The 21,957-nt window shown below is 42.0% G+C and overlaps 1 protein-coding gene across 1 annotated transcript in view; it reads left to right on the top strand.

Annotated features, from left to right (window-relative positions):
* Spon1 (spondin 1) overlaps positions 1-20,191 on the top strand; it is a 275,932-nt gene extending 255,741 nt beyond the window's left edge. The window contains exons 8-16 of the mRNA XM_046438224.2: positions 4,330-4,531; positions 5,652-5,792; positions 6,222-6,297; positions 7,829-8,011; positions 11,449-11,619; positions 11,709-11,876; positions 12,643-12,807; positions 14,788-15,051; positions 17,861-20,191. Coding sequence (XP_046294180.1) covers positions 4,330-4,531; positions 5,652-5,792; positions 6,222-6,297; positions 7,829-8,011; positions 11,449-11,619; positions 11,709-11,876; positions 12,643-12,807; positions 14,788-15,051; positions 17,861-18,024 — 1,534 coding nt within the window. The 3' untranslated portion in view covers positions 18,025-20,191. The remainder of the gene's footprint in view (positions 1-4,329; positions 4,532-5,651; positions 5,793-6,221; positions 6,298-7,828; positions 8,012-11,448; positions 11,620-11,708; positions 11,877-12,642; positions 12,808-14,787; positions 15,052-17,860) is intronic.
* The last annotated feature ends 1,766 nt before the right edge of the window (positions 20,192-21,957 follow it).

The raw sequence follows: 21,957 nt of genomic DNA, 5'->3' as shown, positions 1-21,957 counted from the left end.
GAAGACACGCCTTGGACTAGAGGAGCAGGTGGTAGATCTGAGTCTGCAGGTGGATCAGGAGTTCCTGATACCTCCTGGTTACAGTTTCTCCAGCACCTTAGGAATCTCACTCAAACCTCTCTCCACCCACCCAGGACTAAAAGAGCCTAGTGAATGACTTGGGCGCCCCCTTGTGTCTGGTTGAGTTTCTGCAGGTGTGAAAACGAGGATTGTTTGGAGCATATGAGAGACAGAACCCAGCCTATGAATGGTTTAGTAAACACTCCTGAGTCTCACTGGTGTATGTAATTTGCAAGGGGAGAATAAATCTCTAGAAGAAGAAAAACTAATTTCTTTTGCGATGTTTTCAGAAGTTTTGTTTGGAAAAACTGCACGAAAAGAAAATCAGCCTTTACCAAGTCCTATTATGTGTCAGTCACAATGAGAAGTGATATCCTCACAATAAAACCCTGAGATAGGTATGATGATGTTCCCATTTTGCAGATGTAGTAACTTCAAAGAAAGGTGGGGTAAAGGCTGCTGTGTCAGCAAATAATTCAGTGACTGAACCAAGATTCAGATCCAACTGTCCATGCCAATGCCCTGGGGTTCTTCCCTGCACACCACACTACCTTCTAAATGTAAAAGGAGGAAATGTTTCTCTGTTCTCATTTTTCTGATGTGAATTGTCTGTTTGTAAATTTCCTTCACTGGGGTTGTGGTCTTTTTCTTAGAGATTTGGGTTATATCTGTACAATATTAACACTTTGTTTGTTACACTTAACAGAGACATTTTGCTAACACACCATTTTTTTTTCTATAATTCAGGCACAGGTTGAAAATTCCTTGTCCAAAATGTTTGGGACCAGAGGTATTTGGGATTTTTTTAAGTTTTCAGGTTTTGGAATATTTACATATACATAATGAGGTATCTTGGAAATGGGATCCAAAACTAAATTCTTTTCTGTTTCAGATACACCTTATACACATAATCTGAAAGTAATTTTATGCAGTATTTTTAGTGCACCAGCATTTTGACTGTGACCCAACACATGAAGTTGGATGTGGAATTTGTCCATTTGTGGTGTTATGTCAGTGTTCAAAAGTTTAAGATTTTGGAGCATTTCAGATTTCAAACTTTTTGGATTAGGGATATTAAACATGAACTATTGTTTTCACTATAAAGATGTTTTTGGCTAAAGTATAATTCAAGTAGTTAACTTTTTTCTTTGTGATTTCTTTTATAGTCTCAAAATTTAGAAATTTAACATTTATCTGTTGTTGTTTTTTTCCTTGAACAGTGGATTTTTTTCTGATTTTGTTGCTTTCTGTTGACTCAGGCTTTATTATTTGGTATATTAGATATGAAACCAATATTTTTTATAATTTAGCCCAACCCCACTTGTACAATATTTCCTTCCACTCTAACTTGAGTAGCCTATTTGTATAAGTCCTTACCTATAGTTTCTGGAATCTCCATTCTATGCCACTGACTTATATTTCCATTTTATCTTGAACATCAGACCATTCTGATTATCATGCTTTATCATATACTCTGGTGTGTGGTATGACTAGATCAACTCTGTTTTCTAGAAAATGGATTCAAATTTAATTCCCAGATAGAAAAATGAAACCGAATTAGCAAAAATATCATATCTTGGAAGACATGGTTTATAAAAAGGCATAAATAAGAACTTTTGTTATGGCTTGAACAAAGAACTCCAGTCCAATCTGGCATTTCCTAAAGAAAACTCACATAGGTTCTTATCCATTTCATTATTTTAAATAGAATTTTATAATAGAAGTAGTAAATACTGTGAAGTGATTTTTAATTAAATTTGAAGGTCAAAGGAAGAACAAGAGCTCTACATTCATCTCCAAGATTAATTCATTTATTTCAACAAACATTTGAAGAGAACCCACTGCATGCCAACTCCTAAGCTAAGCAGTGGGATATGCTATAACCAAGAAAAGAAGGTCCCTACTCTATTGGGACCTGATAGGGAAAACAGGGAGGTTGGACTGGGGTATAAAGCAGCCCCAGTAAGATGCCAAGGCTCTTGATTGGCAGTTCCTGCAGGACAGGCCAGAACTACATCCTGTAAATCCCTCTGTGAGCAACATCACAGCTCCCCAGACTACAATCTTTGGAGAAGCCTGGTCTTTAAGGCAGCTGCTGAAACCACTGATCCATATGCCAAAAAATGCACACACAGGGAAAGGATGTTTTTATCTGGCTAACCTCATAGCAGACTATGTCAGTGTAGTACTTCAGCAGTTTGTAAAATCTCCCAGAAATGCATCTCATTTGGCCCTCATGTAGGTATTGTTAGATGACAACACTGAGACTCAAAGACAGTGTGGGACTTGCCTGAGATCTAGAGCTAGTAAGGAGAGTAGCTCAAACCATCACATAGCCATTGGTTCAGTGGTCCACTGAGCAAGTACTGAGGTGCAGTTGTGAAATTTAAGGTTCCTGCCTTCAAGAAGCCCCCAGTGACCAGACAGTATAGAAGCAATTGCAATCATAGGGTCTGGCTACCGAGACCTCACAGCGTGTGGAAATATAGACCAAGGATGCTTACCTCAGCTAGGTGATCAGAAAGGATCCTGGAAGAGGTGACTCATGAGCTGAGACTTGAAGTGCATGAAGAGCACCAGAAGGGATTATTAAAACAGATTGTGGGGACTAATAATAAGTGCTGGAAGGATGTGAGGAAAAGGGAACATGAGACAGTCATGGTGGGATGGCACATTAGTACAGCCAGGAAGGAAATCAGTGTGGAGGTTCCTCAAAAGACTAGAAATGGAACCATCATATGACCCAGGTATACTAGTCCTCAGTACCTACCCAAAGGAGTTAAAGTCAGGATACTACAGTGACACATGCATACCCTGTTTATAGCAGCACAATTCACAATAGCCAAGTTATGGAACCAGCCCAGATGTCCATCAACAGATGAATAGATTTTTAAAATGTGATATATATACACAACGGAGTTTTATTCAGCCATAAAAGAAAGAAATAATGTCATTTGTGGGAAAATGGGTGGAACTTGAGCGCATTCTATTAATTGTTTAAATTTTCCACTGTGACATCCTGTCAGTGCTCCAAGTGTTAGATTTTGAAGCAGTTCAGATTTTAGATTCTCAGATTAAGGGTGCTCAACCTGCAATAAAAATGACTCAGGTGGCAGGAGCTGGGCAAAGTACTGTGTTCAAGTTGGCTCATTTAACATAATAACCCTTTGGAGCTGACATATGTTATCCCCATTTTAAAGATTTGGACACTGAGACACAGAAAGGTTTTGGGAATTTGCCTAAGGAGGTGCAGCTGTGTGAAGTGGAGCTAAGATGAACACCCAGGCTCCCCTCCTCCTATGCTTTCTGTCTGGTCCCATCTGGCTGCCAGAACCTGATGACGGGGTTCCACAGGGCCCACCAGATCTGGAGTCATTGCTTTCTGGGGCCAGGTGAGGGCCGCCAGAAGCAGCTGGTACCAACAGAAGGTTTTAAGACTCCGGAACAGCTGAGGTGGACCAGCTGCCAGCTGGACTAAATATACCAGTTGGTCCCCAGCCAGGGATTCCCCACAGTTAGCAGCCGGGGGGGTATAAAAAGTGACACCAACTGACTTGAAGTCTCAGTCTCTGCTACCTGTGTCTCCCAGTTCACTCATTTCTGTTCACTCGCATTGCCTCTCCATAGAACAGGATAATAATTCTAACACCGCAAGATTGTCATGAGGGGAAAATAAAATAACAAGGGTCAGCCACAAGTAAATAGGATTCTTTTCCTCCCCAGACTTTTCAGTGGGCAGCCACCATTTATCTCATGAAGCCCAGTCCCTACTGGAACCTCCTCTTAGTAACCCAGGGGTGATGGAGGTTGAAGAGCTGCCCTTGGGGCTGTAGAGCTGAGAGGTCATTTTCTGCAGCTGGAAGTCATCAGCCAAAGGAGAATGGTTCTGTAGCTGGACCCCTGCTTCCAATGGGAGAAAATGGCCAGGGAATCAGGTGTGAGTCGTTGGGTGTGTCCTGCTGCGAGACACGGCCTTGCCGTGGAAGGCCTCTTAAAGGGAATAGAGGCAGCAGACATGGGGACCCCTGCAATGGCCCAGTGGAGCTCTCAGAATGACACATTAAAGATAGATAGAGTAACCACATGGGGCTCACTCACTTCGTGTTTCTCCAAGAAGTGGGCTCAGAAGACAGAAGAGCAAAACCCAGTAATGGCCAGAGAATCTGCCTCCTCTGTCCCTTGTGTCCTCGAGTCATGTCCCAACCACATGTCCCCCAGAGTATGCACCCTTTATCCCCTAATATACAGCCCTCTGTATTTGGTTTCCAGGAGAGCAGCACCGTCAGCTGAATTTTCAGTAGATAGGACACGCCACTTAATGTCCTTCCTGACCATGATGGGCCCTAGTCCCGACTGGAATGTGGGCTTATCTGCAGAGGATCTGTGCACCAAGGAATGCGGCTGGGTCCAGAAGGTGGTGCAAGATCTGATTCCCTGGGACGCCGGCACTGACAGCGGGGTGACCTATGAGGTAGGTGTGCCTGAGTGGTGAATGGCAGGCTTCCTAAGCACTTCTTTTTCAGTCAAGTTATAGAATTTGACCTAGAACTCTACCATGGATAGGACTGGTACAGAGTGGGCATTCAATTTTATGTCCTCCTTCATCTGTCCCCTGCACATTCCCTTCCTCGGGCTCACCCCTATTTGGGTGTCCTGGATCTGGGGGTGAGTCTGACCCTGCTGTTCTAGAAGAACTTAGTCTGGAAGGAGAGGTCAACATCGTCTCATCATCACATACACAATGATTCAGGCTCTGGACAGGATCCTTGCAGTGACCAGAGCACAGAAAGGGAATCTGCTAATGAGCAGATCACAGGTAAGCAAGGGCAGCATGCCAAGGACAGGGGCAGAGACACACAGACTGAAGGAAGTTGTGTTTGCTTAAGATTGGGCCAGATTTTAAAGTGTGAGGAGTTTATTCTTGCCTGGTTGTCACATATTTCTTAGACATGGTCAACATACCAAACTGCAATGAAATCTGAAGCCATCACAAAACCACTGGGAGAACAATCTAGAACAGGCATCAGCACACTATGGTTTTGAGATAATCTACCCTGTACCCTGATTTGTAAATAGTTTTCAAAGCCAGCTACACATCCAATTACATATTGTCTTTCTCACTAAAAGGGCTGAGCAGAGTAGTTGTGACAGACAATGTGACTCACAAAGCCTAAAATATTTACCATCTGACCTGTTATGAAAAAAAAAATTGCTGCCTGGTCCAGTAGAAGAGATTGGGATTCAAGCCAAACTGGCTTAGCCATTTCTGAGCTAGGATGGAACTTGGTTTGTTCATCTGGCACAATCCTGGTGTGTGTGTGTGTGTGTGTGTGATGCTGGAGTTTGAACCCAGGGCCTCATGCATGCTAAGCAAGTGCTTCACCAGTAAACCACATCCCCGTGGAAGAATTTTGAAGTACAGATCTACAACTTTCCAAGCACAGTAGATGGCATGAATGGAATTCCATAGCTACTGTTACATTTGTTTAAAATTCCTATCAGAGTTTTTCTTCTGTTCCATATAAACAATTTGCTTTGTGGTTTTTTTTTTTTTTTTACTTCCCCTTTCTGTATCTGTGTTTTTTCTACAGTCACCAAACAAACCCACAATTCCACAGGAGAAAATCCGGCCCCTGACCAGTCTGGACCATCCTCAGAGTCCTTTCTACGACCCAGAGGGAGGGTCCATCACTCAAGTAGCCAGAGTTGTTATTGAGAGAATCGCTCGGAAGGTAATGGGTTTGAGCCCACCAGCATAGCCAAGGAAACCCAACACCTTTCTGCTCTAGAATTTTGGGGGTGCCTGGAACTCCTGAGCTTTCAAGTGTTTCAGTATGCAAATTATTTAATAAGATGTAAATGAGCAAAATGAACTCAGTAGTTACGCCTAGTGCCCAAATGAATGATTTGATCCAGGTGGATAGGTTTCATCATGATTCCCACAGTTGATTACTCATGTCTGCCCTGGTCAGAATTCTTCCTTTGCCAACTCTGCTTTTGTGCACTTCTTTTTCAGTCAAGTTATAAAATTTGACCTAGAACTCTACCATGGATAGGACTGGTACAGAGTGGGCATTCAATTTTATGTCCTCCTTCATCTGTCCCCTGCACATTCCCTTCTTTCTCTAATGTGAGCCCTCCAAATAAAATTCCTTTTGCAGGGGGAACAATGCAATATTGTGCCTGATAATGTTGACGATATTGTAGCAGACCTGGCTCCAGAAGAGAAAGATGAAGGTAGGTTATTCTCCTATGTTGTAAGTAGCAATACAAATGGCATGTGCCATTGAGAAAGCAACTTGCTAACATGGTTTAAGAACTATAAACACAGAGGAGCATGGTGAAGTATGGCTGCAATCCCAGCAACTCAGGAAGCTGAAGCACGAAAATTGCAAGTTCCAGATCAGCCTGGGTAACTTAGTAAGACCCTATATCAAAAACAAAAAACTAAATAAAAAGGTCTGAGATGACAGCTCAGTGGTAGAGTACCCTGGGTTCAATCCCAGTACCATAAAAAATAAAAACATAGCCATATCCTTTGACCGGGTTATCCCATCTCTGAGGATTTCTCCTTAAGAAATAATCAGGGGCTGGGGTGTAGCTCAGTGACAGAGTGCATGCTTAGCCCACACCAGGCCCAGGGTTCCATCCCCAGCACCCCTCTCCACAAAAAAAAAAAAGCAAAAAGCAAGGCTAAAATTAGCCACCAATTATAAGGTAATTTGTGAAGGTATAATATTGAAATATGTATTCAATGGTATCACTCCTTTAAAATAACCACAAAGATGGAATTTGAATATTCAGATCACTTTCTGCTTGATTCTTGCACTGGCCTAGGAGGTAGACATGGGAATATCTACTCCTCAGCAAGGAAAAAGGCCCAGGTCCCATAGTCAGGAGGGAGTGGCAGAGCCAATCTTTGAACCTAGGTTTTCTCATGGAATCTGGAGCCGAACAATCTAGACTTTTATTAGCCTTCTGACCTTGGGCAAGAGGCTTTCTACCTCAGTTCCCTCACTGTAAAATAGGCATAATAATAGAACCTGCCTCACAGAAAGTAATTTAGTAAGATCCTGTCTCAAAAATAAAAACATAGAGCTGAGGCTAAATGGGATAAAACACATAGGTTAGCACATAATAAGTGCTCTACAAATATTAACTGCAGCTGGGTGCAGTGACACACACCTGTAATGCCAGTGGCTTAGGCAGGAGGATTGTGAGTTCAAAGCCAGCCTCAGCAAAATTGAGGCACTAAGCAACTCAGTGAGATCCTGTCTCTAAAAAATACAAAATAGGGCTAAGGATGTGGCTCAGTGGTTGAGTGCCCCTGAGTTCAATCCCAAGTACAAAAAAAAAAAATTAGCTGCCCTTACTTTTAACCATGTTTAAACTGTGTTTAGCAGACATTGGGAAGATGAAGCTGAAACAAATAAAATCTGTACTTTCTAAAAACTGTCTATGAAATGCCTACATGAGTTGGAAAACAACTTCTGCCAAGGTGAGGGACTGGTAATGAAAAGATGTGCATGTGTTGAGAGGAAGAGATAAAAAAGAGAAGTGTTCCTATCATTTGGATATTTACTAGCAAGATGTTGAAATTCGATTTTTAAAGACAAGGGAATGGCTGCTGCCATCCCTGGAGCACTCAGGCTCATGAAGGCTGGGTGGACAGCAGGGCTTCTCCTGCCTGCAGATGAGCTTCTCTGGCGAGAAGGCCTGCTGCAGCTTCCACAGGCTCCAGGGAAAACATCTCAACCACTCTTTCCAGATGATACTCCTGAAACCTGCATCTACTCCAACTGGTCCCCGTGGTCCGCCTGCAGCTCCTCCACCTGTGACAAAGGCAAGAGGATGCGGCAGCGCATGTTGAAGGCACAGCTGGACCTCAGTGTCCCCTGCCCTGACACCCAGGACTTCCAGCCCTGCATGGGCCCGGGCTGCAGTGATGAAGGTAAGGAGACAACCCAGACCAGTGGGCAGAAGCTCAAGAAGAGAGGTCTGCCTGGCAACACAGGCCCCCTCCACCCAGGCAGGCAGTGGCCCTGAAGGGGGCAGTAGGACCCTGACTATACTGCATACCCACTTCTGCAACAATGTCTTCGGGGCTCTGAGTCTAGAATGTCTTATGACATCAGAAGAATTCTTTTTAAAAAAATATTTTTAGTTGTAGACGGACACAATATCTTTATTTTATTTTTATGTAGTGCTGAGGATCGAACCCAGGGCCTCGTTTGTGTTAAGTGAGTGCTCTGCCCCTGAGCCACAACCCCAGCCCAGAATTCTAGAGGTTGCATGACTACCCTCTTCCCTCCCCAGCCATGGAACAGTGCATGCATACACTTGACTGCAAAGCAAACAGACAGATGTGTCTTATGACAAATTACAAATAACCGTAGCCTGATTCTGGATCTTAACTCCCCAATGGAGTCCATGAACAGGTTGATCAAGATGGAATCCAGGTGCACTGCCCTAATTCTGTCATTCATGACCCCTCATCAGTATTCCACCTCAACCCAAGCATTCGCATCCTGTCAGGATCTTCTCAGTCTATCTACAATTGCTTAAAGGTCAGGCTTGAACTACAAGCTTGCAACACCTATGTCACGATCAGACTTCAAGACTGCACAAAGCTGATTGCTGTGCAAAGGTTGACTGCCTGCTTCCCAGGGCATGACTCCTCTCTGCCTTGATAGACCTATATTCTCGCTCTCATCTTATTCTCTCAGAGGTGCAGTGAGGCTGCAGGAAGACACATACAAGCTATGGTGCACAGCAGGAAGAAAGCCACTTCCACGCAGAGGAAAAGAAACCTTACCCCCTACAATCATTCACTCCCCAGCTCTTCTTGGCTACAGGCTTAAATGCCTGTCCTTAAATACCTCTCTGGACTGCACTCACATATGGTTTATTGCTAACTAGTTTTTGCCCAAAATAAGGCACTTTGGAGGGGAACAAACCTTGCCATAGAGAGGTCATTCCTACAAACAGGGGAAGAATGTGACTGACAGATTAATGTTGAAGGTGCTTTCTTAGGGCTGTGGAGCTGAGGGCTACAGTGAAAATTGAGGCCTTTAATCTCCTGCTCCACAAAGAGTCTATCCTTATACCAGTTCAGGTGATTCCCAGCAGGTAATGACAGTTCTGGGCTGGGTCTGTTCTTTGTACCTGGGGTGTATGCACACTAGTAGCAACTCCTTATACCCACATCCCTTCTACACTGAATTATTTAAGGGAAATGGTTTAAATGGGGAGGAAGAAGAGATTCCTTTGAACATTCTTTAAAAATTATTTTTATAAGATGAATGTACATCATTATATTATAGCAACTGCATCTTCATCAAGTTTCTTCCTAATGATCCGGACCAAGCCATTTAGCCTAGCCTTTGACATCTCTCCCTACTTTCATACATCTTCCAAGGGACCATTTGAGGGATCTTTTGCAAATTAAGATGAGTCCTGTTGCTCATGTGCAAACTCCTTGGCTTAATTTATTGGTGAAATGGTCCTACAGAGAACCAGGGTAAAAGCATGGTTAAAAACAAGCACTCACATCTGACACAATCAACATTACACTGCAGTACTGAAAGGCACCTTTTCAGTAAAGGCACCTAAGGACTCTGTGGAGGTGGGTACTTGAAGATGGGAGCTTCTTGAGCTCCAGCATGTCCTCTCAGAACACACTCAAGTTGTCAGTAACCATATTCACCCTGTCCAAGGCAATGTCTTGCCAGGCCATGGTAAGACTGAATTATGGCTTGTCAAGTCCTATACCCGAAACTGTATAACACCAGAATATAATTACCTAATTGGTTGTACCTGCTGTCTTTAGTTAGGTCCAGTGTATGGGGTTTCTGTGCATCATCAACACTGTCTAGCCACAGTCCATGAGCTAAATAACAATGTCAGACACCATGTATGTGCAAGTTGACAGTCTGTGGACGGGCACAGGCTGGCTGCAAACTTTGCACACTTGGACCTTAGTTCTCCTTTCTCTCTCTCTCTCTCTCTCTCTCTCTCTCTCTCTCTCTCTCTCTCTCTCTCTCTCTCACACACACACACACACACACACACACACACACACACACATACAGTCTCTATAAAGGGGTGTTTGCAGAAGCCAGCCCCTCAAATGCAAATATCCTCTACTCAACAAAAGTGTTCTCAGATGTGCTTTCTGATATGAAATTTAACCCACAACTCAAAGACAGAGCAAATGTTCCCCCCTCTGTGCTGCCCCCATTCCCTAGGCTTCTCTTGTTCCATTTTCAATACCTGGAATTACTGTCAAATTATGTATCCGTCTCCACCCCTACCGCCATTCTCTCATAGGACAATATCATACCACTAAGCATTCATTAAATCTTCATGAACAAATGTGTGAGTGGATGGATGGATGGCCAAATGACTTCATTTTCCTCTTTAGAAATAAGCAGCTTATATTATTTTCCTCAGCCTTCCTCTGTTCCTCTCTCCTGGCATTCAGACATGACCCCTGGTCCCCCACCTGGTCAGCAGCTGGGGTATTGTCTTTTTTATTACCATCCTCAACAGGGGCATTGAGATGTCTGTTCAGTTGCTGTAATTTGCTCTTTGGACACAGATCAGCCCTGTGTCTCATAGCCCACCACGCTATCCTCAGAACAAAGTTCCTTCCTCTGGTTTTCTAGAACTCATAGCTTTAGACAATAAAGTTTCCATTTCCTCTGAACAAAAGTGCTTATACCATATCTCAGAATGAATCATTTCTTCCAGTGCTGTCCAAAAGAACTTTCCATGATGGTAGAAATGTTCTATATCCACACTGTCCAATACAGTAGCCACTAGGCACACATGGCAACTGAGCATTTGATGTGATTAGAGGCTGAAGACATGGATTTTTATTTACTGGTGTTAGATGTATGGACACATTTTAGACTATAAATGAACTATGACTTAAATATGTACACTAAATTATATGTACATTTATATTATATATGCATTTGTGTGTATACAGTCTAGAATTTAAGCATTAAATTTAAGCATTTTTTAAAGTATCCATAAATATAAATTGTGTCCACACAAATGTAATGAGTTATATAAACACTAGTGTGCGCATATGCATTATCACCATTCTATCCATTCAAGCATCTTTTAATTGTTTTCACAGGATTAAGAGTAATTTTGAGAGCCCCACATACCTGTAAAAGGGATATTTACTCTTAGAGAACAATTCTGGGTTTAGATTTAGACCTTTTATATTCTCTCCTCCACTACCTAACAAACCTTGAATGCCAGTGGTTCCTTTCTGGATTCTTGCTGGTGAGAAGTTCCCATGGCAAGGTCCCCAGCCAACTCCTGCCCCTACCCACCACACACGCTGAGCTTCCTGCACACTTTGGCATATTGCAGATGGCTCCACTTGCACCATGTCCGAGTGGATCACCTGGTCCCCCTGCAGCATCTCCTGTGGCATGGGTATGCGGTCCCGAGAGAGGTATGTGAAGCAGTTTCCAGAGGACGGCTCTGTGTGCACACTGCCCACCGAGGAGACAGAGAAGTGCACAGTCAATGAGGAGTGCTGTGAGTTGGGGAGCCATGGAGGGAGGATGGGCACGAGCAAACAGACCCAGAAGCCACTGGCATGACTCCAACTCTGTTGTACTCCCCAGCTCCCAGCAGTTGCCTGATGACCGAGTGGGGTGAATGGGATGAGTGCAGTGCCACCTGTGGGATGGGCATGAAGAAGCGGCACCGCATGGTCAAGATGAGCCCAGCAGATGGCTCCATGTGCAAGGCTGAGACATCCCAAGTGGAGAAATGCATGATGCCCGAGTGCCGTGAGTGGGTGTGGGGAGGGCACTGGGCAGAGGACCCAGAATGGGAGGTGGAAAACCAGAGCACTCCTTACAACCACATCAAGGTCAGAGGTGACAAGCACAGGGGGAAAGCATGGCCCAACACCTTTGTAGGGTGCTGCCAGGAGTAAGATGAGAGCCAGACCCAGAGACTGGCCTTTTTTGGTGGATATTCTAAGCAATGCTAGAACGGCAAACTGGTGGCTTTTGGATAGAATTCTGTAGTTCTTTCACAGAAGCATCTTTCTTGGGGCAGCAGGGAAGAATAATAATTTAGGCAAGGCATGCACTCCCCAAGCCGGGTCTCCATTCTTGCTCCATGCAAAAATGCATTAGACCCACACATCAACACACAAGGTAAACACACACTCAAGTACATATGCATCCTAGAGATTTCAGTATCAAAATCCAAAAATGCAGTATTGAGCCTATCCTTTAGTGCATAATTCTTGGATGTGGAATGTTTTATCTCTAGTAAGATCCTACTCAGAACTTCAGTGCTGTTTCAAGTGGGAACTTGTAAGCTCACATCACTGACCTCATCTGATGTCTGGTCATGAACAACAGCTGGGCCACAGGAGATGCAGGAAAGTATCAAGAAGGACAGTAGAGTGCAGAGCCACTTCTTGCTCCAGGGATTCACCATTCCATTTTACTCCAGGGGCCACAGCAAGGGACAGGGTTGGGGCATTGTGAGGCCAAGATCAAAGAAAACTGTTCTCAGTGGAAAACCTGACTCTTCACCTAGACACCATCCCATGCCTGTTGTCTCCATGGTCTGAGTGGAGTGACTGCAGCGTGACCTGTGGGAAGGGCATGCGGACCCGCCAGCGGATGCTCAAATCTCTTGCGGAACTTGGAGACTGCAACGAGGAACTGGAGCAGGTGGAGAAGTGCATGCTGCCAGAGTGCCGTAAGTCCTGGGTCCTGGAAACCCCTCCCCCTTCCCCTCCTAAGTTCCAGAATCCAGAGAAGTCTGAACAAGGTCAGTGCTGTGATCATGCCACTAGAATCTATAGTAAATGATTTGATGGGGAGTTAAAAGTAGGGTTTGGGTCTGTCTTGGCATAGTTATGTAACACTTCAGTCACTCTCATTACCAAAAACTGCAAGTGGTTATGATGTCTAAATGGGAGACATGTATATAAAACACACTCACTTCTTCCCCTCGTCCCATCTCCAATTATGGACTTCTCTGATCCATGAATTTTCTGAGCTATTTCATCCTGCTCTTCCTCCCTATGACCATTTTTGAACCCTTTGAACCAGACACTAAATCAATGACTCTAGCAGCCTGGTAAAAGACAGCAAGAAAACAAGCCAAGTTCTCTAAAACGTGCTATCTACCCCCATCTCCTCCAAAATCTATAGTCAGCTGTTTTTATGACACGGGGACAAATCTCCCAAGAAGAGAGATTTGTGGAGTTTTTCTGGCCAGCTTTCCACGACAGCTGCTCTCTTAGGTGATAAAAGGGCAAGCACACTTTGCTTGCTCTGATGTTTTCTGGCTTCCTCTAGTATGCACTGGCAGTCTGTCAAGTCTCCTCCCCTTTCTAGTACTCAGGTTCAAATCCCAGCTCTGTCCTTACTGGTTGCCTAACCTTCAGCAGACTGCTTAACATCCCTGTTCCTCAGTATCCTGATCTGTATGATCAGGAAATACTTCCTAGGTTGCTCTGAGGAATAAACCCAGTAACCAGCACAAAGTGTGAACACTGACTGGACTAGCAGGTGCAGACATCAACTGATGATCTATGATAGTTCCTGAGCTGTTTTAGCTAGACTGGATCACATGTATGGATAACCTGCACCATCAACCAAATAAAGTATGATGTTTAAAATAACTACAATTGGCCTGATAAGTCAACCCAGCTCATCAGGTTAGGGCCCCACACCCTTTTGACAGGGACAGTTACAACTGAAACAAGTCTTCATAAGGCCCAACGGAGAAAGGGTGGTGGAAACACTTACGTAGAACTTTGTTAACTGGGAGCATTGTCTCCTTTAATCCTCACAACCTAAGAGAGAAAAACACCATCATCCCCGTTTGCAGCTAAGAAAGCTTCCTGAGCTCCCGCAGGTGAAAAGGCCTGAAACTACTTAACAAAATGAGTATTTCCTAGATCCAGCCTAGCTCTCATTCTGCAAAGCCAATAGAGTGTGGAATCATTTGCCTCCTACAACACATCCTGCAAATCAGATCACTGTTATTCCCCCTTTACATTCATGAGGTGCTGCCCAAAGAATTTGCTGGATCTTGCACTATGATAAACCATAAAATAGCACTTGCTATTGACCCTCTGCTGAATTTCCCATTTCTGACTCCTGTATTTTTTTGCATAGACCACCATATATAGGACATGGAATGATGCTGAAAACTAGAAAAGCTGCCTGGGTCTTAAGAAAGCCACTATTCCTTCCTTTGTATTGGTCCCCAGGGGTCAAGCCACCAGTTATCTTGTTGACTTGTTCTTCCCAGGGAGGCAGCCTTGCTCCAAGAAACACCACCAGTAAATTATGTCTTCCTTAAGAAATTCTGAGTCCTTGCAGACTGTGGGAGGTTGGTCTGTGCCACTTTAGGCTGACTGAACAATATTCTAGAAGCTTATGCAGCAGGGCAAGAGGTTCTGAACATACCTTTAAAGTCCCTCAACACCTTCTTGAGTCAAAAACAAGATACAGAATGTGGGTCATGACCTGGCACCAGTCCTGCCTCTATTTACTGACCATGTGGGATGGATAATGTCATTCTGCTTCATGGAGCCTATTCCTTTTGTACACACATTTTTAGGCTTTGTACAATCTATAGGCTTGGTAAGACTTCAAACAAGTGTAAGTGACCATATCTTGTCTCAGATGTGAGATACACTCATGCCCATCTGTGTCTTGTCAGCCATTGATTGTGAACTCACTGAGTGGTCCCAGTGGTCAGAATGTAACAAGTCATGTGGGAAAGGCCACATGATTCGAACCCGGATGATCCAAATGGAACCTCAGTTTGGAGGCGCACCTTGCCCAGAAACTATACAGCGAAAGAAGTGCCGCATCCGGAAATGCATTCGAAATCCATCCATCCAGAAGCTGCGCTGGAGAGAGGCTAGAGAAAGCCGGAGGAGCGAGCAGCTGAGGGAAGAGTCTGACGGGGAGCAGTTTCCAGGTACATACACTTGCCAGTGTGCAGCTCAAAAAAAGAATGGGGGAAAGATTTCATTGACTTTTTAGATACATATTAAATATTTACATGAATATTTGAGAAAAAAATCATAATTTAGGAGGGGTCTTTACCAAGGAAAGTTTTAGAAATGTAATGATAATCTGCCAAATATAAATTTTCAAAGAACAAGCCTTTAGAAATTGTATAATTCCTTCCTCTGCATATATAAAAACCAGAAGTCTTGTCGAACCTTGCTCAAAATCACATTTATAACTTGCTAACCCCATTTGTTTCTTCCAAAGGGGTGAAATAATGGCATAGGTTTGTCAGAAGTCTTGATCCTTATTTAGGAAATGTTTTCCAGGACCTCTTGGAATGTTACCCATTTTAAGGGTGTGGTTCAGCCAAGACAGCCCCAGCCTATGGCTCCTTGATTTATTTTTTTCAAGGTTAACCACCAAGTTTAGCAGCAGTATGTCAGCCTTGAGTTTTATTTCTTCAAATACCATGGATCAAGGCTGCCATGATAAATAAGTGATAAATGCTCCAAAGGAACAATGAACCAACTGCTAATGGGGCCAGAAATAAGCATCTTACACTGACTTGAATTTAGGGTGAAGCCAAAGCTGGGAAAATTAAGACTGGGCCTTGAAGAATGTGAAGTTTGCCAGTTCAAGAAACATATTCCAGCCAGCAGAAATAGCAACTGCCAAGGCACAGAGATACCCAAGAGTATATATTCAAGCAACAGATGGTATACAGATGGAGCAGAGGACAAGGAAGGGAGGCAGGAAACCAGACTGAAGAAAGCCAGACCATAAAAGGCCAGTTGCTGATTGAGGATTTGGAACTTGATTTTCTAGGTGAAGGTCTCAAGCAAGAGTGATTTTAACAGACCTGTGTTGGGTCATTTGGAAGAGGCAAAAACAGAAGCACAGAAACCAGTTATTAAGTTTTGCTTGTAGCCCAGCAGGAAAAAAAAAAAAAAAAGAGTATAGGTCCTCCTCCAGCATAACTTGAGGGAGTTCTAGGACTTAAAATAAATAAATAAATAAATAATCCCTACCTGGGGCTGCACTGCTGAATAAACTAACCCAAGCTAAGAGAGCAATACCCCTCACAAACCAATGAGATAGTGAGTTGGGAAGATCCACAATTAAGCCTTGGGCACAGACTGATAGAGTTTCTTTGGATTCCCTGGAAGGGTGAGGAAGGTACCTACAAAAAAGTTAAGACCAATTTGTCAAGCCATTTCTAATTATTTTTAAAGGTGCAGCTCAAATGACCCCTTTATGCTTCCGTAAGATACTCTACCTCATGCCAGGCATGGTGGCACAAGGCTATGATCCCAAGCTACTCAGGAGACTGAAGCAAGATTGAAAATTCAAGGCCAGCCAGGGCAACTTGGCAAGACCCTGTTTCAAATTTTAGAACAAATTAAAGGATAGGAGGGGCTAGAGATGTGGCTCAGTGGTAGTGTGCCCATGGGGGTTCAATCCCCAGTAAGGGGGAGGAGAGCTTTACCTCTACCTGAGATGATGATGAAAGAGGTGTACAGATGTGAGAAGCTACCAGTACACTGTCCTATCTTTAGGGAGCTGTTCACACATTAAGATACCTATTGCACATGGTCAACCAATCAACATTCATTAAAGCCATCTATATGCTAGGCTCTTAGTTTCACCATGAAACTTAACCATAGTATGGTAAACAGATATCTAATGCATGATCATAAATGTGATGGGTTCGAAGTAGGGTAGATAGTGAGCTGTGGAAGCATGAAAACAAAAAATATGATCTCTAGGGGTTAAGAAAATTTATTTGAGAAAGGCAAGTTTACTCTAAGTAGAAAAAGCAAGTAATTGTTCTTTAGTTAGTATTTGGGAGGTTAAACTTAGGGAACAAGACATACAAAGAATTGTTTTGTGCTCTTTGAGTGGTTGCTGCCTCACAAGCAACTCCAGAGTCACCAATGGTTGGACTGTTTGCTTGTTTAGTTTTCACTTTTGCATTTTAAAAAAAAATTAGCTGTCAATGGACCTTTATTTATTTATATGTGGTGCTGAGAATCAAACCCAGCGCCTCACACATACTAGGCAAGTGCTCTACCACTGAGCCACAGCCACAGCCCCCCAAATAGCAGATTTTTAAAAGATCATTTATTAACATGATGCTGCAGGTCAGTGACTTGAGCTCATTCAGCTGGATTATTCTTCTGAGGTCTAGCTTGTGTTCATTCCCATTCATGTGGCCACAATCAAAGAGCTACATGGGCCATACAGGCCTCAACTGATTTTCTGGGGCATCAAGGGATAGCTGGGCCTTTCTCTACATGGTTTCTCCCATAGGTTTATCCAGATTCAAACAGTGGTGGAAAGGTTCTTAGCAACTTTTCTCAAGCTGTTTCAATTGATGGGCTGCTTTGCTTAAATGTAACCAGTGATTATACCACAGATCAAAGTTACTGAGTGTGCAAAAAGCAGTTTTCCCTTGGTTTGGTTTGGTGTTTTGGTGTTATAATCCTCCTAGGAAGATAGCCACTGGTCAAAGCAAGTCACGTTGCCAAGCTCAGATTCAAAGGGTAAAGAACTGAACTCTGCCCCTTCACAGAAGAACCAAAAAGCATGAATGGTTTTGATTGTTTGTTTTGTAATCTATCACATATGAGTGAATAGTCCCTAATGAAGACTCTAACAATTAGTTAATTCCACAAATCATTAGATATAGAAGCAGAGAAGGAGCCCAGACAAATGAATTCTTCAGGTCAGCACTCCAATTCTCCTGACCTAACCAGGCATTCTCATGTTTCCAGGCTGTAGGATGCGCCCATGGACAGCCTGGTCAGAATGCACCAAACTGTGTGGAGGTGGGATTCAAGAACGCTACATGACTGTGAAGAAGAGGTTCAAAAGCTCCCAGTTTACCAGCTGCAAAGACAAGAAGGAGATCAGAGCATGCAACGTTCACCCTTGTTAGCAGGGATACAAGTTTCCCAGGGCTGCACTCGAGATTCCAGAGTCACCAATGGTTGGACTGTTTGCTTGTTTAGTTTTCATTTTTGCAGTGTTGTTTGCCCAATAGTCTTGTGGATACCAGGGATGTCCTTTGTGGATACTTTTTGGTGGGTACAGGCCATGTGGGGCTCCCTCAATTATGTTTGGCCCTCTTCCTACAGAAAAATTAGTGTCAGTTGCCTTGTACTAAACTGAAGCATGTTCCTCTGGAGCATCCACCTGGCCAGGCAGGACAGAGACCCTGGCCTCCTCCACATGGAGGGGGAACTGTGTCTGGAAATGACTGTGTGCCTGGGTGCCAGGGTGCAGCAAGTAGTAAACACACCTGTCAGATGAAAAGAACAGATTCCCCTCTTTCTTATCTTTGACCTGTTCATTCTTGCAGAAAACTTCCATTTGCCTATCTCTCTTCATTTAGTGGAACTTTAAGTCTCGTTAAGTCTACTCAGTCATTATAAGTTCTTGGGGGAAAATGGTCCGAAGGAGAACTGATATGGGTAGCTTTTATTCATACACTAAGAAACTCTATGTACATTTATCTTGCCTCCTAATATTGGCTCCTGATACCCCAAAGGATGAAAATGATGACTGTTGTATTTAAATGGAACCAGTTCTTACATCAGTGTTGAAGGGTATGGGTATAGAAAGTTGTCTTCCCTTGGTTTTGCTTTGGGTTTTGGTATCATAATTCTCCTAAGGAAGCTAGCTTTATGAATGCTTTGATAAAAGATCCTTATTGGAAGCAAGGCCAAGGCACCCAAATTTTCCTGCCAGTTCCAAACCTTGAGTTTTCAAATCTTCCTATATATCTATCCAGACTTTGAAGTTTTCAAATCAGTTTCTAAAAAGAAAACATTTTAGTTATACCAACATTTTACTAAGTCTGCCCAAAGGCCCCCATATCATTTCTTCAACAAAACTACCATCTCTGAACCTAAGTTATTTTTTAGTCATAAAATTTTATATAGAGAGAGAAAAAGACTTGACAAAATCTAGAGAAAAAAATATTATGGAATCAAGCTGAAATTCTGGTACAAAGACAAGCCTGTGTCAGCTTTCTACACCAGGGCTCTGGTTCTCATGGATATGAGAAATCTACTCCCTTCTAAGCCATTATAAGCACACCAAATTCAGGGAGACTGACTACCAATGATTAGTGTAAAAGCACTATTTTCTCAGTTGAGCCCACTGACAGTTTTTGCTCATGCATTTATTGTTAAAACTATAGTTTCACTTCTTTTGCAGGCCTTTTTTTATTACTGCTTAATCCAAATATATACCATGGGCGAGATGCATACAATGCTTTGGATATGCTACTTTTAAGAATTTGCATTAAATACTTCAGGATATTTCAAACAACACATATATGCTATAGCCCTGAATATGTATTTTCTTTTAACACAAGAGAGACTATTCAATAAAAAACTCATTGGGTCTGTTGTTTGTGTTTTTAAGCTAACTAAATGTGCAAATGGTTGGATACTTTAACAATTGTTATCCAAATCAATCATTTTCAGTAAGATATGGGTTTTACTCTATCTGAAGGGGCTATTACAGCCCTGAGTTACTCTGGAGTTTTGAGTTGTTTCCAATGTTATTTTTTAAAAATTCTTCAATGAATTGCTCTCTTCCCCCAAAGGAGCATAATATTTAAAAAAAAAAAAAATAGGAGGTTTAATTTTCCACTTTGGGCAACAACAACAAAGTCCTGCTATAGAATCTGCCCACTTTTGCAACATCTAGCTATCTTGATATTCAAAGTTCTCTAAGATGGTGATGCCTAAGTAACTCTAAGACAAGCTGCCCTAGTGTCTCATGTTCTTATTTGGTCCCTGTTGGGTACATTTTTAGTCTTGATTTTGAAGATTTAAAATCAGGTAATTGGTTAATGGCTAAGAACAGGTAACATGCTTCTCTACACAAGTGTTTTTTGTTTGCATTGGGGAATTTATAAAAAGTGTCAAATCTCTTTCTTACCAAAGTCTTCTGTTAGTTGGTTTATAGTTTTTCTGGCTAATCATTTTGGAAATAAAGACTTTTTACTACAAAAATGCAATCCGTTTGAACTTCCACTTGAGATGGTAAAGATTATAAGAAAAACTGCCAAATAAAAAACAGATATAATTGTACATATTTTTTATCAGTGCCAAACCAGTTATCTTATTTACATCCACAAAAGATAACAATAAGAAGTTCAGAGATACATTTCCCAGTCAAACATTGGGTTACTTACCTGTTGCCTTGCCAATGCATTTTATTTGAAGAAAATCTGTTGTAGCAAATAATAAAACCTAGGCTTCTTTAGACCCAGAACTGAAGAAAAAAAAAAATCAAAAAGAATTTGTGCTGTTTTTCACTTGAAGTTTGTGTACTAAATATGTGTTAGGCATACTCAAAGCCTTTGTACTCTCTTCCAAGAAGTAAGGGTACATTACACATTCTCACGTCACTTCAACTCTCCAGAAACTTAACCTACATCAAGATCATTGCTAAAAAGTCAATATACAAAAATTACTCACAAATTATCTGTGACCTATTTCTGTTTAGCCTATGTTTCAGGCAATGAAGGACAAAAATAAATTTTTAAAAAATCTGAAAACACAACTGCAAAAAGTCCTCTCCAGATATTGTTTAATGGAATCTGACCTGGAGGGGGTTTTTTTAGTTTTGTTTTTTAAACAGTTTTGGAAATTTTGTTACATGGTATTAGTTCGCTTAGAAAGGAGTTAAATATTTATACCCTAAAGAAATGGGTACTATTATTCAAACTAGATTAAACCATAAATGTTTAATCTCTAGTTACAACACAGAATCAAGGAAGACAGCCATTTCCACTACTTTGCTATTTGGTGCTATTAGTTTTAGTAGAATGATTCATATTGTTCTTCAATATTGCCCAAAGTAGGGAGACTGAAAATAAATCAGTCCCTTTTGAAAATGATTGAGATGCAGTAACAAATTATAAATAGCAGCTGAATGTTAATTAGCATGAAGCTAATTCTTCAATTTAAATCCTTTGAAACTGAAAGGAAAAGATCTATTCTAAAATGTCACATTTAAATAACGATTTCCCTACTTCGGAAATCTTGTGGGTTCAGAAGCCTTATATATTCCATAGGGTGGAGTAGCAGAAGCTGTGTAATGGTTAAACCTGGGGAATCCTAAGTTCAAATGACTGCTGCACCTGAATAGCTGTGAAAGCTGGGAACAGTTTACCTTTTCTGACCTCAGAATCAACACAAGTTTTCTCATACTAAGGAACTCCTCTACCTGACCTTCAAAATGGAGCAGTTCTCACCTTGAGTGCAGGTCCTTGTGGACTCAATGAAAGCCTACTCTACTCTGCCCATCCCTCACTTCTTCATAGACTAGTAAATGCCCACTTTGTGTTGAAGCGAGTTTGAGTTGCATTTCAATCACTTATAATAAAACAGTCATGATAAAATAAGTATGCATAATCTTTACAGTTATCATCATAGCAAAATGTAATTTAAGACTTTCCACTTAACATTTATGGTATCTTAACATAGGACAGCATTAACATTTTCTCATAATGCTCTTCCCATATTTAGCCTACTGATAATAGTTCTCACATTTTTAGTAGTTACATACTTAAACATTTTTCTTTATCTCAAATAGTTTTTAAGTACTAACAGGAGAGAAAGAGCAAACATCTTACTCAAGACTATTTATTCTTTACAATTTACTTGGGAGTTTGTAAAAGTACAGTTTTTGTTTTTCAAAGTTTTGGAATACACAACTCCTGTACTCCAACAGGTGATCTTGGGTGATCCTAAACTAAACTTATTTGCCCACCTAGAAAGTCAGAGGGCCACTTGTGAAACATAGCTTAATCTCTTACTCCCCTCACCACTATACTGGTACTACTCAGAGC

This window comes from Marmota monax, unplaced genomic scaffold (genome assembly GCF_021218885.2).
Source record: "Marmota monax isolate L192 unplaced genomic scaffold, Marmota_monax_Labrador192_F-V1.1 WCK01_AAM20220418_F8-fsc00061, whole genome shotgun sequence".
In the NCBI taxonomy this organism is placed as follows: domain Eukaryota; kingdom Metazoa; phylum Chordata; class Mammalia; order Rodentia; family Sciuridae; genus Marmota; species Marmota monax.
Note: the sequence above shows the minus strand (reverse complement) of the source record. Positions and strands in the feature narration are given on the sequence as shown.